Source organism: Pipistrellus hanaki, assembly GCF_964339955.1.
Source record: "Pipistrellus hanaki genome assembly, chromosome: 9".
Classification (NCBI taxonomy): Eukaryota; Metazoa; Chordata; class Mammalia; order Chiroptera; family Vespertilionidae; genus Pipistrellus; species Pipistrellus hanaki.
Window position 1 is genome coordinate 66,823,015 of NC_140511.1, and position 18,692 is coordinate 66,841,706.

Sequence of the window (18,692 nt, forward strand, 5' to 3'; positions counted from 1 at the left end):
GAACGGGGTCTTTGAAAGAACTAGAACATGTGGGCCGCGTGAGGAATGTGCGCGGCCGAATCGCAAGTCACTGTGGCAGGGACCGGCGAGGACGCGGCGTGGGGCGGACGCTGACGCAGAGGGGGCGGGGCCTGTGCTGAGCAGCGTGGCGGATTGTGCGCGACTGCCGGTTCCGGGGGAGGGCGGAACCAGGCTGGGTGGGCGGGGAATGTGGCTGGTCACCTGGCAGCCTCGGAGAGGTGGGTGACGGACTTTTAGCTGACTTTAGAGTAGCCGACGGACTTTTAGCTCACTTTGGGTAGCCGCCGCACTCAGGTTTACAGAATATTCCTTTTCCGTCTTTAAGGCGCCTCTTAAAAGCGGCGCTAGTCGACTCCCAGCCCTAGCTCTCTCAGCGTCTTCTTTCGCACATTCCTTCTAACTTGTTGGTTCCTCTCTATTTCCTAGCCCCTCGGCCTCAGGCCTCACGATTGTTAGAGCGCATAACCCACCTCCATCAGCCGGGGTCGTGAGTGGTTTTCCTCCCCCCCTCCCCCCCTTTCTCCCTTGTTAGACCGGTTTGAGCACCACCACCACCCCCTTCCGTCCAGTACTTTATCAGGGGGAGCCAGAGAGCTTTGGGTAAAGAAAACCGCCGCCGTGACTAATCCCTTGCCCTTAAGTCAACTCCTTCGTGGCCTGTATCGTCAGGAGCAGACCTCTTTTACCTCGTGGATAATTATGCCATCACCTCCATTAATCTTTGGCTCTTCTCAGTTCAAATGCTAGGGAGAAAATAAGCCAACATGTCATGAAGCCATGAGTTAGTGGAGAAAAACCTAGAGATACAAGTATAGCACCTTTTGCTTGAACAACATAGAAATTTGAGAAGAGGAATTATTGTAACCTTAGAATCACTTTAAAGTCTTTGGTGGTTTCTAATGTGTTTTTTTTCTTTTCTTTTAACCTTTACAGAGAGAAGATTGTAAATGCCAGAGCCATTTAACTGATGGTTAGCTGTTGAATTCTGACACTTCTTTTAAATACCTTCCTGCACCAAGGTCTTAACTGGGAAGGATTCAGGAAAAATAGCAGTGGAAAAGAGATCAACACATGTACCATGGCTATACCTATAACAGTGCTTGATTGCGATCTCTTGCTGTATGGCCGAGGTCACCGGACATTGGACCGTTTTAAGTTGGATGATGTGACCGATGACTACTTGATGTCCATGTATGGGTTTCCTCGACAGTTTATTTATTATTTGGTGGAGCTCTTGGGAGCGAGTCTTTCTAGACCTACTCAGAGATCCAGGGCTATTAGCCCAGAGACACAGATCCTCGCAGCACTGGGTTTCTATACGTCAGGCTCCTTCCAGACTCGGATGGGAGATGCTATAGGAATCAGCCAGGCATCTATGAGTCGATGTGTTGCCAACGTCACCGAAGCGCTTGTGGAAAGAGCCTCACAGTTCATTCGCTTTCCAGCTGACGAAGCCTCCATCCAGGCTCTGAAGGATGAATTCTATGGGTTGGCTGCGATGCCAGGGGTAATAGGAGTGGTTGACTGTATCCATGTGGCAATCAAGGCACCAAATGCTGAAGACCTCTCCTACGTGAACCGCAAAGGTCTGCATTCTTTAAACTGCCTGATGGTGTGTGACATCAGAGGCGCACTAATGGCTGTGGAAACAAACTGGCCAGGCAGCCTGCAGGACTACACTGTGCTGCAGCAGTCTTCTCTCAGTAGCCAGTTCGAAGCTGGCATGCACAAAGAGAGCTGGCTGCTTGGTAAGTTTGCAGGTGGAAATGCTTAATTCTGTAGCCACAGGATTTTGTAGCAGAGTAAATGAAATGCTGGAGTCTTTAGATTTGAGTCTCTGTTCTGTCCTTTTTTTGAGACCTCAGCTAAAAACTCTTTGTATTGATTTCAGAGAGGAAGGGAGTGGGAGAAAGAGATTGAAATGTCAATGATGAGAGAGTATCATTGATCGGCTGCCTCCTACATGCCCCACACTGAGGATCAAGCCCACAAGCCGGGCATGTGCCCTGACCTGGAATCAAACCATGACCTCCTGGTTCATATGTCAACACTAAGCAACACCAACTAGGTTACATAAGTTTCTTAAATAGAGTATTTAGTAGGAGTGAGTTATTAAATTAGATTGTACTGCCGGGACCGGTTTGGCTCAGTGGATAGAGCGTCGGCCTGCGGACTGAAAGGTCCCGGGTTCAATTCCGGGCAAGGGCATGTACCTTGGTTGCGGGCACATCCCCAGTAGGGGGTGTGCAAGAGGCAGCTGATCGGTGATTCTCTCTCATCAATGTTTCTAACTCTCTATTTCTCTCTTCCTCTCTGTGAAAAATCAATAAAATATATTTAAATATATATATATATATATATATATATATATATATATATATATATATATATATATAAAATAAATAAATAAATAAATAAATAAATTAGATTGTACTTAGGACAAATAGGAAAAAGGGCAGCCAAATATAAAATTTGAAAATTTTGTGGGATTTCAAATATTTAAAGTTAATCTAGTACACCTAAAACTAATACAATCAATGTATGTCAATTATATCTCAACTAGAGGCCTGGTGCATGACATTTGTGCATGTGGGGAGGGGGGTCGCTCAGCCCGGCCTGCACCCTTTAGTAGTCTGGGAAGTAGGCCTAAGCCTCAGTTGGATATCCTTAGTGCTGCCTCGGAGGTCGAAGAGGCTCCGGCCACCTCCCCTGCACTCACAGTGTCAGCCCAGCCTTTGGCTGAGCAATGCTCAGGAAGCTCCTGCAGAGAGCGTCTGCCCCCTGGTGGTCAATGTGCATCATAGTGACCGGTCATTCCACCATTTGTCAATTTGCATATAACCCTTTTATTACATAGGAATATATAAGATAACATTTTTTAAAAATATATTTTTATTGATTTTTTACAGAGAGGAAGAGAGAGCTAGAAATATCGATGAGAGAGAAACATTGACCAGCTGCCTCCTGCACACCCCCTTACTGGGGATGTGCCCGCAACCAATGTACATGCCCTTGACCGGAATCGAACCCGGGACCCTTCAGTCCGCAGGCCGACGCCCTATCCACTGAGCCAAACCGGTTTCAGCTAGGATAACATTTTTTTCATTACAAAAATATTTTATTTTTAAAAACTATTTGATTAATAACACACACACAGAGACATCAATTTGTTGTTCTACTTATTCATGCATTCATCGGTTGATTGTTGTACATGCCCTGACCATGGAACCTACAACCTGGGGGTACCTGGATGATGCTCTAACCAGCTGAGCTACCTGACCAGAGTACAAAAAGTATTTTTAAAAGCAAAGATAATCGGAGAATCCAAGATGGCTGCTCGGGTAGGCAACTAGCCGCAGCCGCACACAACAATTTTAATAAAATACAACTAAAATATAAAATGGACATTACCCAGAACTACAGGAAAGTCGACTGACTGGAAATCCTACAACAAGAAGCAAGGAGAAAACCAGAAGGAAGCACGGAGGAGCTGTAAAAGCCCAAGGTACGGAGACACGCGGCGCGCGCGGAGAGGACGGAGCCGGAGAGGAGGGAGGCCGAGTGCCTGGCGGGCGTTCCCAAGCGGGAAGGAGATAAACACTCCGACTGTGCTGGGCCCCTCACTGCTCTGAACCCCCGTTCTGGGCCAGACCCCGGGGACTCAGGCTCAGCCATAGGGAGCTGGGCTGTAAGTCGGAACCCCGGGGTAGCGGAGAAAGGAGGTCCCGGAGGCGCGCACACTGCCCCCAGAGAAGGGACGGTCGGCTGTGCCGCGGGATTGCCCTGACGGGAAGGAGACTGGGGCTCCAGACTGCTGTGAACGCCACCTCCAACTCCACTTCCAACTGAACTGAACCCCAATACCGGGCTCATTGTGGGAGAGCATAGACTGTTTGGCAGCAGGCGAAAATCGAGGGCACCTTTCTCTCAGAGGAGCCGGCAGCGAGCTCTGAAGGACCCGCATAGGGCGGGGCTGACGGAAGCCAAAGCTGCAGGCTCCACCCTGAAACCCCGTCCCATCTGTAACTGCGAAATGCGACAACAAAATAGATCACAAACGAAAGAAATGGAGGACAAAAAGCGTCTGGATATAGAGTTCAAATCTACGCTTATAAGGTTTTTCAAGAATTTCCTAGAAAAGATGGATAAGGCCTATGAGGATATGAAAAGAGATCAACTAGAATTAATAAGGAGTCAACAAGAAATGATAAGGGATCAACAAGAAATAAAGAATACATTGTCTGAAATAAAAAATATTCTACAGAGTCCTAAAAACAGAAGGGAAGATCGCAAGAATCAAGTCAAAGATTTGGAACATAAAGAGCCAGAAGACACTCCTCCACAGAAGCTAGAAGGCAAGAGAATCCAGAAAATTGAAGATAATGTAAGAAACCTCTGGGACAACTTGAAGCGAACCAACATCAGAATTATGGGGGTTCCAGAAGATGAGAGAGAGCAAGATATCGAAAACATACTGAAAGAAATAGTGACAGAAAACTTCCCCCACCTGGTGAAAGAATTTGACTTACAAGTCCAGGAAGCGCACAGAACTCCAAACAAAAGGAATCCAAAGAGGACCACACCGAGACACATCATTATTAAAATTCCAAGAGCAAAAGATAAAGAGAGAATATTAAAAGAAGCAAGAGCAAAGAAGGTAGTAACTTATAAAGGAGCACCTATACGATTGTCAGCTGACTTCTCAACAGAAACCATGCAGGCCAGAAGGGAATGGCAAGAAATATTCAAGGTGATGAATAGCAAGAACCTACAGCCAAAAATAAGCTACCCAGCAAAGCTATCACTCAGAATCGAAGGCCAGATAAAGAGTTTCACTAATAAAAAAAACCTAAAGGAGTTCATCACCACCAAACCAGAATTATATGAATTGCTGAAGGGGGTTCTTTCAGAAGAGAAAGTAAACAAAGATAAAAATTATGAACAACAGAGAATCCAAGATGGCTGCTCGGGTAGGCAACTAGCCGCAGCTGCACACAACAATTTTAATAAATACAACTAAAATATAAAATGGACATTACCCAGAACTACAGGAAAGTCGACTGACTGGAAATCCTACAACAAGAAGCAAGGAGAAAACCAGAAGGAAGCACGGAGGAGCTGTAAAAGCCTAAGGTACGGAGACACGCGGCGCACGCGGAGAGGACGGAGCCGGAGAGGAGGGAGGCCGAGTGCCTGGCGGGCGTTCCCTAGCGGGAAGGAGATAAAACTCCGACTGCGCTGGGCCCCCGACTGCTCTGAACCCCAGTTCTGGGCCAGACCCCGGGGACTCAGGCTCAGCCATAGGGAGCTGGGCTGTAAGTCGGAACCCCGGGGTAGCGGAGAAAGGAGGTCCCGGAGGCGCGCACACTGCCCCCAGAGAAGGGACGGCCGGCTGTGCCGCGGGATTGCCCTGACGGGAAGGAGACTGGGGCTCCAGACTGCTGTGAACGCCACCTCCAACTCCACTTCCAACTGAACTGAACCCCAGTTTCGGGCCCATTGCGGGAGAGCTTACACTGTTTGGTAGCAGGCGAAAATCGAGGGCACCTTTCTCTCAGAGGCGCTTGCAACAAGTACTGAAGGACCCTGAGTCTCAGGAGTCGCATAGGGCGGGGCTGACGGAAGCCGAGGCTGTAGGCTTCACCCTGAAACGCCGCCCCATCAGGAAAGCTGCCTGCGAAAATGCCTAAACCAAATAGATCACAAAGGAAAGAAATGGAGGACAAAAAGCGACTGGATATAGAGTTCAAAACCACACTTATAGGGTTTTTCAAGAGACTCCTAGAAAAGGCCGATAAAATAAATGAGACCTATGAGGATATGAAAAGGGATCAACAAGAAATGCTAAGGGATCAACAAGAAATAAAGAATACATTGTCTGAAATAAAAAATATTCTACAGAGTCCTAAAAACAGAAGGGAAGATCGCAAGAATCAAGTCAAAGATTTGGAACATAAAGAGCCAGAAGACACTCCTCCACAGAAGCTAGAAGGCAAGAGAATCCAGAAAATTGAAGATAATGTAAGAAACCTCTGGGACAACTTCAAACGATCCAACATCAGAATCATGGGGGTCCCAGAAGATGAGAGAGAGCAAGATATCGAAAACATACTGAAAGAAATAGTGACAGAAAACTTCCCCCACCTGGGGAAAGAATTGGACTTACAAGTCCAGGAAGCACACAGAACTCCAAATAAGAGGAATCCAAAGAGGACCACACCAAGACAAATCATAATTAAGATTCCAAGAGCAAAGGACAAAGAGAGAATATTAAAAGCAGCAAGAGCTAAGCAGGTGGTTACCTATAAAGGAGCACCTATACGATTGTCAGCTGATTTCTCAACAGAAACCATGCAGGCCAGACGGGAATGGCAAGAAATATTCAAGGTGATGAATAGCAAGAACCTACAGCCAAAAATACTCTACCCAGCAAAGCTATCACTCAGAATCGAAGGTCAGATAAAGAGCTTCACTAATAAAAAAAAGCTAAAGGAGTTCATCACCACCAAACCAGAATTATATGAATTGCTGAAGGGGGTTCTTTCAGAAGAGAAAGTAAATAAAGATAAAAATATGAACAACAAATACGTAACTATCAACAAGTGAATCTAAAAACCAAGGAAATTAAAAAAAAAAAATCTGATGAACAATATTAACTGTTGAATATAATAGAATCAGAGGTATGGAAGGGGAGTGAACTGATGATTCTTGGGGAAAAGGGGACAGGGGAATGTGGGAAGAGACTGAACATAAACTGTGCACCTATGGATGAGGACAATGGGGGTTGGGGAAAGGGCAGAGGGTGGGGTGGGAAGGGGGCGGAAAAGGAACACTTGTAATAATATGAACAATAAAAATTTATTTAAAAAAAAAAAAAAAAAAAAAAATTATGAACAACAAATACGTAATTATCAACAAGTGAATCTAAAAACCAAGGAAATTAAAAAAAATCTGTTGAATAATATTAACTGTTGAATATAATAGAATCAGAGGTATGGAAGGGGACTGAACTGACGATTCTTGGGGAAAAGGGGAGAGGGGGGCGTGGGAAGAGACTGAACATAAACTGTGCACCTATGGACGAGGACAATGGGGAGAGGGGAAAGGGCAGAGGGTGGGGTGGGAACCTGGTGGAGGAGAGCAATGGTGGTGGGGGGGGGGAAGGAACATTTGTAATAATATGAAAAATAAAAACTTATTAAAAAATAAATAAATAAAAATAAAAATACTATACATAACTATAATATTACATGTCAAATCCAATTACATTAAATCCTTCTAAAAGGAAGCAGTAAATAAATAAGAGTAAATTCTGGAATTCAACCATATGTATCAACTGTCTTAAAATTCTATTGTCATCAAACCTAATAAATCTACTAAGAAATCAAAAAAATAAATAAATAAATAAATAAATAAATAAATAAATAAAAGCAAAGATAATCCAGTTCTTAGGAATGTAAGCTCCTAAAATGTAAGCTCCTATATGTTTTGGAACAGTGCCTAGTATTCTTTATAACTATTTACTGAAATTAATGGTGAGTCAGGACAACAGTTATGCAAGTTGGTACAGCGAGGGCCTGTTTGTCTCAGATTTCTAAGTGGTTGTGCTTCTGTGAGACATTTCATCTGCCAGATGTAATGAGTCAGGACAATTAAACATTATAGAAACATTGTACTGTTGTGTTAGGACATTGCATCCCAGTTTTTGTTTTATTTTTAGCACTTCCCAAGATCATTTGATAGGTTACCTAAGGGAAATGCTTCCTATACATTATTTTAATTGACTTCTGATTTTATTTCTTCATCACTGTTATTATTTGCATCATCAGATTTATGCTCTACTTGTTAATATGAAGTTCTACAAGTTCTCCTGTTACAAAGAAATGTAGGAAGGCAGGACATCTAAGTTCTGGTCTCTACCACAGACGCTGGAACTTTTATTCTTAGCAGAATGAATTATTATAAATTACTCTGGAATCCCTAGGTAATACATTCAGACCCGACATTTTAGTGGTAAAATTTAGAAAAAATTTAACAAGTGTTTTGAGATCTTGTGGTAAATTCTTTTGATCTCTCTGGCGTGTTAGCCCTTTAGAGATTTTGAAGGTTTGTTTGTGATAGTTTTTACTAACTTTTTATTACCAGGAATTTTATTTCCTCCAGTGCCTTCACTTCCTTCCTACATTTTTTTCAGATTTGGCTTTCTTTAGCTATCAGCCTTTTTCTCTGTTTTTTGTTTGTTTGTTTGTTTTTAAGTTTTATTGATTTTTTTACAGAGAAGAAGAGAGAGGGATAGAGAGTTAGAAACATCAATGAGAGAGAAACATTGATCAGCTGCCTCCTGCACACCCTTTACTGGGGATGTGCCCGCAACCAAGGTACATGCCCTTGACCGGAATTGAACCTGGGACCCTTCAGTTCGCAGGCCAACGCTCTATCCACTGAGCCAAACCAGTTAGGGCATCTCTGTTGGTTTTAACCAAGGATATTCCCAGCTAAGTAAGATTCGTGTCTAGCCGAAACCGGTTTGGCTCAGTGGTAGAGTGTCGGTCTGTAGGCAGCTGGTCAATGTTTCTCTCTCATTGACGTTTTTAGCTCTCTATCTCTCTCCCTTCCTCTCTGTAAAGAATCAATAAAATATATATATTTTTTAAAAAGTGGTTTAAAAAAGAAAAAAGATTTGTGTTTATCTGTTTGTGACTCTGGCATGCCTTCTCTTTACCAGAGCATTTTCCTCTTGGTTTTTCTGTTTTGCATTGGCTCCAGAGGCTGTTGTCCATTCTCTGTATATGTTCTTGGATTTTCCTTTTTGTTTGTATTCCAACTATGACCGTTTATGATTTATTTGGGCCTTCCCCACAGGTGACAGTTCCTTCTTTCTCCGTACCTGGCTTATGACACCACTTCACATTCATGAAACTCCAGCTGAATATCGCTATAATGTGGCCCATTCTGCAACTCACAGTGTGATTGAGAAGACTTTCCGAACCCTCTGCTCCCGATTCCGCTGCCTGGATGGGTCCAAGGGGGCTCTACAGTACTCACCAGAGAAGTCCAGCCACATCATCTTGGCTTGTTGTGTCCTCCACAACATCTCCTTGGAGCATGGAATGGATATTTGGTCCTCTCCAATGACAGGACCCATGGAACAACCCCCTGAGGAAGAGTATGAGCACATGGAGTCCCTGGACCTAGAGGCTGACCGGATCCGTCAGGAGCTGATATTCACTCATTTTAGCTAATGTGAAAAGTGGGGTGGCGGGGGGAACTTCCCAGAAGGAGCTATGGCAAACTTTCTCCCTCACCAGCCTCTACACTAGGGGTGTCGAACTCAATCAGAGAAGGGGCCAAAATCTAAAATCCAGCCTAAATCGCGGGCCGAATGGTTTACTGAACAGTCATAAACTGACAATGTCATAAACTGACAGCGGAGTGCAGTGATGACAGCGCGGTGCGGGCCACATTGCAAGGCCTGGCGGGCTGGATTTGGCCCGCGGGCCTTGTGTTTGACACATGTGCTCTACACAGTACTATCATCTAGCATGACTAAGTGTGGACACTTGTCACGAATTGACATTTAATCTGTGTGTTTTTTAGAGGAGTTGTGGCTATACCAGAACATTTTGATTCATTTGTATTTCTATTAATATTAACTAAGAAACCAGGACAACACTTCCCTACTATGCATTGAACTCCAGGTTGAGCCTCAGTTACTTGACAGCTCACTGGTTGCGGACATTTATGATTGTGCCTACAACCTCAGAGCAAAGGAGAAAATGGCATCTAGCCAGAACACTTTCTTTCTGTTTCAATTATCTGGAGATTTCAAATGAAAACAATATTTATTTTTCCTGAATTATTTGGGTGGCATTTTAGCTTTTCTACTTTGCTGCCTTAGATAGGCATAATTTGAGGCAAGTGTAAAAAGTACTATAGCCGGCTGGTGTGGCTCAGTGGTTGAGCATCAATCCACGAACTCGGAAGTTAACAGTAGCATTCTGGTCAGGGCACATGCCCAGGCTGTGGGCTCCATTCCCAGTAGGAAGTGTGCAGGAAACAGCCAATCAATGATTCTCATCATTGATGTTACTATCTCTTCCTCTTCATTCTCTCTTTAAAATCAATAAAAACATTTTTTAAAGTAACTTTAAGTTTGAGAATGGTCTTCTGACAGGTAAATGTCTACTAGTAATCTGAGTTTGCATACTTGTATATTTAATAAGATGTTAGGAAATAAGAAAAACGAAAATAGCCGAAACCGGTTTGGCTCAGTGAATAGAACATCGGTCTGCAGACTGAACGGTCCCAGGTTCAATTCCAGTCAAGGGCATGTACATTGGTTGCGGGCACATCCCCGGTAGGGGGTTAGCAGGAGGCAGCTGGTCGATGTTTCTCTCTCATCGACGTTTCTAGTTCTGTATCCCTCTCCCTTCCTCTCTGTAAAAAAATTCAATAAAATATATTTTTAAAAAGAAAGAAAAGAAAAGAAAAGAAAAACAACAGCCCAGTTGGCATGGTTCAATAGCTGAGCATTGACCTGTGAACCAGGAGATCACAGTTTGCGGTTCTCTCTCATCATTAATGTTTCTATCTCTCCCTCTCTCTTCCTCTATAAAAGCAATAAAAATGTATTTCAAGCCAAAACCGATTTGGCTCAGTGGATAGAGCGTCGGCCTGCGGACTGAAAGGTCCCGGGTTTGATTCTGGTCAAGGGCATGTACCTGGGTTGTGGGCACATCCCCAGTAGGAGGTGAGCAGGAGGCAGCTGATCGATGATTCTCTCTCATTGATGTTTCTAACTCTCTATCCCTCTCCTTTCCTCTCTGTAAAAAATCAATAAAATGTTTTTTAAATGTATTTAAAAACAAACAAATCAAGAAAGATGTTAGGGACAGTCTTAAACCTCTATCTTTAGTCTTTCTTCAGTGATTGGACTGTTACTCGGACCTAGGTCCTAGGGAACATCTGGACTGCAATCTCCTTTTTCCAACCCTGAGTAGGAGTTAGAGGTTGAATGGGTTTAAGAACCTAATCTACTTAAGGAAGACAAGTCATATATAGATAAAATAGTAAGCTTATATATATTTTTTTAACATTTTTTATTGATTTCAGAGAGGAAGGAAGAGAGAGAGAAACATCAATGATGAGAGAGAATCATTGATTGGCTGCTTCCTACATGGCCCCACACGGGAGATTGAGCCCACAATCTGGGCACATGCCCTGATCAGGAATCAAACCGGTGACCTCTTGGTTCCTGGGTTGACGCTCAACTGCTGAGCTACACCTGGCTGGGCGTAAGCATATACTTTACAGCAGATCTGAACACCCTGATAAATTGATGGACAGCCCTAGCCAGTTTTGTCAGTGGATAGAGCCTTGGCCTTCAGAGCAAAAGGTCCCAGGTTTGATCCCAGTCAAGAGTATGTATGTACCTTGGTTGCAGGCTCTTCCCCGGCCCTGACCCTGGTCAAGACTTGTGCAGGAGGCAACCAAGGAATGTCTCACATTGACATTTCTCTCTCTCCACTCTCCGTAAAAATCAATGAAAAAAAAAATCCTCAGGCGAGGATTAACAAAAAAGGAAACAAACTAATGAACAGGAGAATCACTCAGGTTTTGACAGCTCACATCACAGATCAATCACATTTCTTACGATTGTGATATTAAAATGTCTGTTTGACCATTCAGCTTTGAAATTCCTTATACCAAAGAAAGATTTAAGGAAGGCATATGAAAGCATTAAAAAGAAGAGGTAAAAAGAATATATAATTTGATTTGAAATTAATTTTGAAGTTAGACCTATTTGAATATCTTATATGCAAAGTGACGGGCAGACATTATCTAAACTAATAAAAGCTTTGGGGGTGATCAGGCCAGCAGGGGAGGGCAGTTGTGTGGCGATTAGGCCAGCAGGGAGCAGTTAGGCCTCAATCAGGCTAATAGGGGAGCGGTTAGGGGGCAATCAGGCTGGCAGGCAGGTGAGCAGTTAAGAGCCAGCGGTCCTGGATTGTGAGAGGGATCGGGCCTAACCTAGCAGTTGGACATCTCCTAAAAGTGTCCAAGATTGGAGAGGGTGTAGGCTGGGCTGAGGGACTCCTCCCTTCCCCCGCCCCCTCCATGCACGAATTACATGCACCAGGCCACTAGTACTAATATAAAAAACACTGATTGGAATCATGAAAGTTTAAATTAAGTTCATACATTGTGGTTTCACTAGAATAAAAAAGGAGGATTATTGCATTCCCAGTTTTTCATCCACTCACTGTGTGATGCCTCTGATTAGTCTTTTTGGATAATTTCCTACCTGCCTTTGGCAGTGTTAATCTGATGATATTCAAAATAAAGAAATGAACAGCTGATGACAGAGAAATTTGGAAATAAATTGAGGGTGACTCATCCTCAAGATTAAAAACAATTATGGTTTATTATCTGCTGTTTATTTCTACTCCAAATTTTATTTTCCATCATCATCCCACTCTATAAAGAGTAAAAGAGTAGGTTTAAAAAAAAAAAAAGGTGCATTTGGCAGAAGGTTGAGCTTAATATGTACAATGAAGTCATTGAGATGGGAGTATACAACAAAGAGGTGACTGTAAACTTTAGCTCTACTTATTGTGCAACAGAGGTGCCCTATTATATATTTTTTCTTTGTAAAGTTTAACCTGCGAACCATGCTTGCTTGGTCTCTTCATAAGGCAATTTTTAAAAATATATATTTTATTGATTTTTTACAGAGAGGAAGGGAGAGGGATAGAGAGTTAAAAACATCAATAAAAGAGAATCATTGATCAGCTACCTCTTGCACACCCCCTACTGGGATGTGCCCGCAACCAAGGTACATGCCCTTAACCGGAATCAGACCTGGGAATTTTCAGTCCACAGGCTGATGCTCTACCCACTGAGCCAAACCTGTTTCGGCGGTACATGCCTTTGACTGGAACTGAACCTAAGATCCTTCAGTCCACAGGCTGATGCTCTATCCACTGAGCCAAACTGGTCAGGGCAAGGCAATATTTTAATATTCATAGTCTTTCCAAGTTTCCTGAGATGGATGTATTTCTCTATAAAGTTTTGGTTCCGGTATCGCACGAGGAAAAGGTTACTGCCAACCATGTATCATAAGTGGCAAGGTGGAGTGTGTCTTGGAAAGGGCCTAGCATTTTAGCTTTAAAAACGACATTAAAGAAAAATTGGAGTTTTCACAACTCACTAGATGGTGACATGAAGTCTGAGTGGGAAAGACAATTTTGGAGAGATTTCAAAAGCAATTTTGAGTCTGACATACCAAAGATCATTTCTAAGTGCTGAACTGACTGAACATTGGCTAGCAGTGTTTTTCCCTGGGAGCATTTTATTTCCCAATAATTCTTCAGAGTAACTGTTCAAATATATTCCTTTAATCTCCTTTCAACCTGGATTTTTACATGCCAGGATTTTTTTTTTTTTCCAGTTCATAGTTAAATTTACCTCAAAATGATCTAGGGAAGGGATCAGGGTCTGTACTTAAAAATTGCCAAGAGTTTTCTCATAGTGGCTTTTATAAGTGCCTTCGAGGCCTCCTCTAGAGGCCCATATTGTGGATCTATAGTGTCTTCCTGGTACAATTTTGGGAAAGAGTCCCAGATTTTGCCTGTCTTATGTAAGTCTCATCTTCCCATAGGTGAACATATGGCCAGCATAGGAGTTTTCCAGATTTGGTCTTGGATATTTCAAGACAGCAAAGTCCAAAGATATATTAAAGGAAAACTACAATATTGGGTCATCACTGGTTTACCAATTCCTAATTATACAAAAGAGGGCCCATAAACATATTCCTAGTTTAAAATGAACTGAACAGAGCCCTAGCCGGTTTGGCTCAGTGGATAGAGTGTTGGCCTGCAGACTGAAGGGTCCCAGGTTCCATTCCAGCCAAGGGCACATGCCTGAGTTGTGGGCTTGACCCCCAGTAGGAGGCAGAGCAGATCAATGATTCTATCTCTCCCCCTCTGAAATCAATTATACATATATATATATATATATATATATATATATATATATATATTAAATGAACTGAACAGAAAATAGGAAAAAAAATAAAATAAAAACCCTATTCGGAATGACTCAGTCAATGGAGCATTGACCCATGCACAAAAGGGTTGTAGGTTCAATTCCTATTCAAGGACACATGACTGGGTTGTGGGCTCCAGCTCCAGTGGGGGGTATTCAGGAGGCAACAGATCCATGATTTTCTTCATTGATGTTTCTATATCTCTCTCCTTTCCCTTCCTCTTTGAAATCAATAAAAAATATATTTTAAAAAATATCCTCAGGTAGAATTAACAATAAAACAAATTGAACAGGAGGGAGCTCCTTTCCTGAACCTTGAACTATAAGGGTCGTTAGCAAGTTAATCTAATTTGGAGACAAAAGAAAAAAAAAAAAAGACAATTTTAATGGGATCATATAGTGAAAACTTTTAGAAGGGGAGGATAAATAGATAATAGACATGCTACCATTGTTTTGTTTTGTTTTGTTTTGTTTTGTTTTGTTTTGTTTTGTTTTGTTTTGTGAGATGCTACTATTGTATCCATGCTTGAAGCAAACTGAAAACAGCTCAAGGACCCGAGAGTTTAGCAATCGCTTTCTCTGGCAATGGAAGGGAATTTAGGAGGAAGACAAGAAAATAAATCAGGAGTCTTGACCATTTTGTATGCACATGTCCTCAGAGCCCAGGGCACATGCTCTCTAGATCTCTTCCAGATTTTATGAAATTGGGGGTATAAGAGATCATGGACTCAGAATTTAGTAAGACTTTGTTGATTGTGAAAATGGACACAAAGGAAGAAAGGTAAAATACTAACTGAAGTCTGGGGACACCTCAGTTCCTTACCACATACAGTTCACTTCACGGGCTTTCTTTATCATATATATATATATATATATATATATATATATATATATATATATATATTATTGATTTTTTTACAGAGAGGAAGGGAGAGAGATAGAGAGCTAGAAACGTCGATGAGAGAGAAACATCGACCAGCTGCCTCCTGCACAACCCCTACCGGGGATGTGCCCGTAACCAATGTACATGCCCCTGACTGGAATCGAACCCGGGACCCTTCAGTCCGCAGACCGACGCTCCATCCACTGAGCCAAACCAACTTCGGCTCTTTTTATCTTTTTAATCCTCTATAATAAGGAGCTAACATGCTAATTATACCGAACAGCAGAACGACCACCCGGATGACTATCTGAATGAAGCCTGGCTGCGAAGGCCAGCCAAACCAGCTGGGGCTGCGAGTCCCTTGCACGAATTTCATGCATTGAGCCTCTTGTAAGACTATAATCTAAAATCCCCTTTGTAATAATCAAATATGAGAGATGAGATCTCTGGGTACTAAGCCAGGAGCAAAGAAAGTAGACCTTGAGTCCTAGCTGGTTTGACTCAGTGGATAGAGCATCATCCTGCAGACTGAAGGGTCCTCGGTTCGACTCCAGTGAGGGCACAAGCCTGGGTTGCAGGCTCGATCTCCAGTAGGGGGTGTGCTGGAGGCAGCTGACCAATGATTCTCATTGGTGTTTCTATATCTCCCTCTCACTCTCTGAAATACATAAAAATATTAAAAAAAAGAAAGTAGACCTTAAAATCACTGTAAATTTGAAAAAGTCTGTTTGAAAGGAATCTCCTTATTTGCCCAGCAAAACATTAAGCAACTATCATTCTGTTGAGACTTTTATTTCTCTACCCCTTACATATACAGCTGTCTTTATGGGAGGGCTGATTTCTTGTCATTTTTGAGTATTAAAATGTTCCACCACTGGAAATATATCCGATGTAAGTAATTCCAAAGAAGGAAGAGCCTCTCTCCTCTTTATCATCCAGCCCAAAGTGCATATATTATCCCATAGTACTGTGAGACAGGCTACAAAAGAAAAACAAAAAAATACAAAAATAAACTAAAAGAATAGAATTGCAACTGCAAAACCTACAACTAGCTCCGCATTTTGGCTACTTGAGGCTTAACTCTTCTACTCTTCTTCCTGGACTTCCTTTTTTTTAAAAAAATTTTTTTATTTATTTACTTTTTTATCTTTTTATTAAGGTATTTATATGTGTACATATCTTACCAATTCCGCTCCTCCCCTCCCATACATGCCCTTCCTCCCCAGAGTTTTGTGTCCATTGGTTATGCTTATATGCATGCATACAAGTCCTTGGTTGATCTCTTATCTCCCCCATATCTCCCTACCCTCCCCGCTGTAATTTGACAGTCTGTTGCTTTACTGTCTCTGTACCTATCTTTTTGTTCATCAGTTTATAATGTTCTTCATTTTCCATAAATGAGTGAGACCATGTTGCTGGGAACCGAAACCTAACATTGCCACTGGTAATAAAATGTAAAAAGAGCTGGCCAACCTTGATGGCTCTGAATGGTGGGAGCTATTGAGATAGTGGTGGTTGAGACAACATTAATTTGTTAATCATATGTAAATTCTTGTTGATTTTCTGTTGTTGGAACTTCCTGCCTAAGAGAAGTTTTTGTTTCAGAATCTCAATAAAAGGAATGGTAAAAGGTCAGAGAGAGATTAGTCTTCCCACTAGAGGTGGACTTCCCGCCTGGCCCCCATTTCCCCAAATTAACTCTTTTCCAGTCTTTTCATTTTAGTGTGTGGCCTTCTCCAGAAACCGGACCCTGAGTGGGCCCTGAACCATGCGGGTCGTGTTAAGGGATCCCACACCATGTGGTATTTTTCTTTCATTGCCTACTTGTTTCACTTAATATAATGCTCTCCAGTTCCATCCATGCTGCTGCAAATGGTAAGAATTCCTTCTTTTTTATAGCAGTGTAGTATTCCACTGGGTAGATGTACCATAGTTTTCTAATCCATTCATTTGCTGATGGGCACTTAGGCTGTTACCAAATCTTAGCTATGGTGAATTGTGCTGCTATGAATATAGGGGTGCATACTGGTATATCCTTTCTGATTGGTGTTTCCAGTTTCTTGGGATATATTCCTAGGAGTGGGATCACTTGGTCAAATGGAAGTTCCTTTTTTTTTTTTTTGAGGAAACTCCATACTGTTCTCCACAGTGGCTGCACCAGTCTGCATTCCCACTAGCAGTGCACAAGGGTTCCTTTTTCTCAGCATCCACCCCAGCACTTGTCATTTGTCGATTTGTTGATGGTAGCCATTCTGACAGGTGTGAGATGATATCTCATTGTTCCTGGACTTGCATCTCTTCTTCCTGGACTTCCTAATGAGAGGACTCAGGTACTGCTATATTTATCTCATCCTAGAATCAAGACTAATTTGTTACTTAGAGCCTAAAGCCAAGATAAAGATCAATCTCCTCCCTTTTTCTCCTTTCCCAGCCTGTCACCTATCTTACCTTTAAGGGGGTGGCTCCCGTAGAAGAATCCTATCAGAATACAATAATCAACAATGGGAGTAATGAATTACTGAGTTTTAAACCCAATATGTAGGCATGGGTGGTGCATCCCTGGATGATCTTTACTTCTGCCCACCTAGTTTTCTTTTTTTAGGTCTTCCTTCCCGTAGGTGTGAGGGTTTCAATTGATCTCTTTTAAGATCTACTCCTCTGTCCAAATAGACTTCTCCATAAAAACAAACAGTAGTGTACTGTCACACTGAAGCTTAAAGCCATATTTGAAAGGAAACAATTCTTTAAAGAAATTTATTTTTAGAGATGCAACTCTGCCGGAAGAATAAGCCATCTTTTTATTATTATTATTATTATTATTATTATTATTATTATTATTTTAATTTTTATGGTTTCACAGAGCAGTCTAGCCTCAGCTTCTCCAAAATCTCCATTTTCTCCAGCTTTTAAAAAACTGAAAACTCTCCCTCTCCCTTCCTCTCTGAAGTCAGTGATAATATATTTTTTAAATTTTTAGCTTTTCTCACTGAAATCAAGGTTTCAAAATAATTTTGTTATTTGGGTCCATTTTGAGGGCTATTGTTCTAGACACTGCTGTATACATTCTAAAGCATGTATTGTAGAAATAGAAACTCAACTCCGATGACAGCAAAGGAGTCTATTTGCTCTCACCTTATCTAGCAATAAGAGACTTTTTATTTAGTTGTCACCTCGTATCCATTTGCCCCTGACTTTTGGTGGTTACATAGCTATTGTAGGATAGACTATTTGCCAGTTAGGTGTGGCTATGTGACAAATCTGGCCAGTGGGATGAATATAAGTGGAAATGTCCTGTGCTATTTTCAAGATGTGTCCTTATGGCCAGGGACGTGCCTTTCCTCTCTCAGCTTCCTGCTGATTGGAAGGTCGATATGATTGGATAGAACTTGAGCAAATGTCTTGGACTTGATATGAAAGCCACTTATTGAAGTTGTCAAAGCAACAAGATAGAAGCCTGGTTCCTGATACTGAACAGCCACACCTTACCGTGGGCTGTACATCTCTGGATTTCTTTTATATGACAGAGAAATGAACCTCTGCCATGCTTCCTTACTCTTTCTGTTATGTACAATAGGTCCTGATTTAAAAAAAAATAGTAACGTTATAACTGCCTCTTTCAAAAAGTAGCAATACCTATTACACAGAAAATGTTTGGAAGCAACATAATATTCAACAATGGGGAGCATAGTCAGTGTATCCTCTCAATGGAATAGTGTGCACTTGTTAAAAATAACAACTATAG

At 42.0% G+C, this 18,692-nt stretch overlaps 1 protein-coding gene across 1 annotated transcript; it reads left to right on the top strand.

Moving 5' to 3' along the window:
- Positions 1–135: 135 nt before the first annotated feature.
- HARBI1 (harbinger transposase derived 1) lies at positions 136–10,166 on the top strand. Its single transcript, XM_084893999.1, has 4 exons — positions 136–239; positions 955–1,769; positions 8,884–9,343; positions 9,550–10,166. The coding sequence occupies exons 2-3, from the start codon at positions 1,100–1,102 to the stop codon at positions 9,261–9,263; spliced, it is 1,050 nt and encodes a 349-aa protein (XP_084750125.1). The 5' UTR covers positions 136–239; positions 955–1,099; the 3' UTR covers positions 9,264–9,343; positions 9,550–10,166.
- Positions 10,167–18,692: the final 8,526 nt, after the last annotated feature.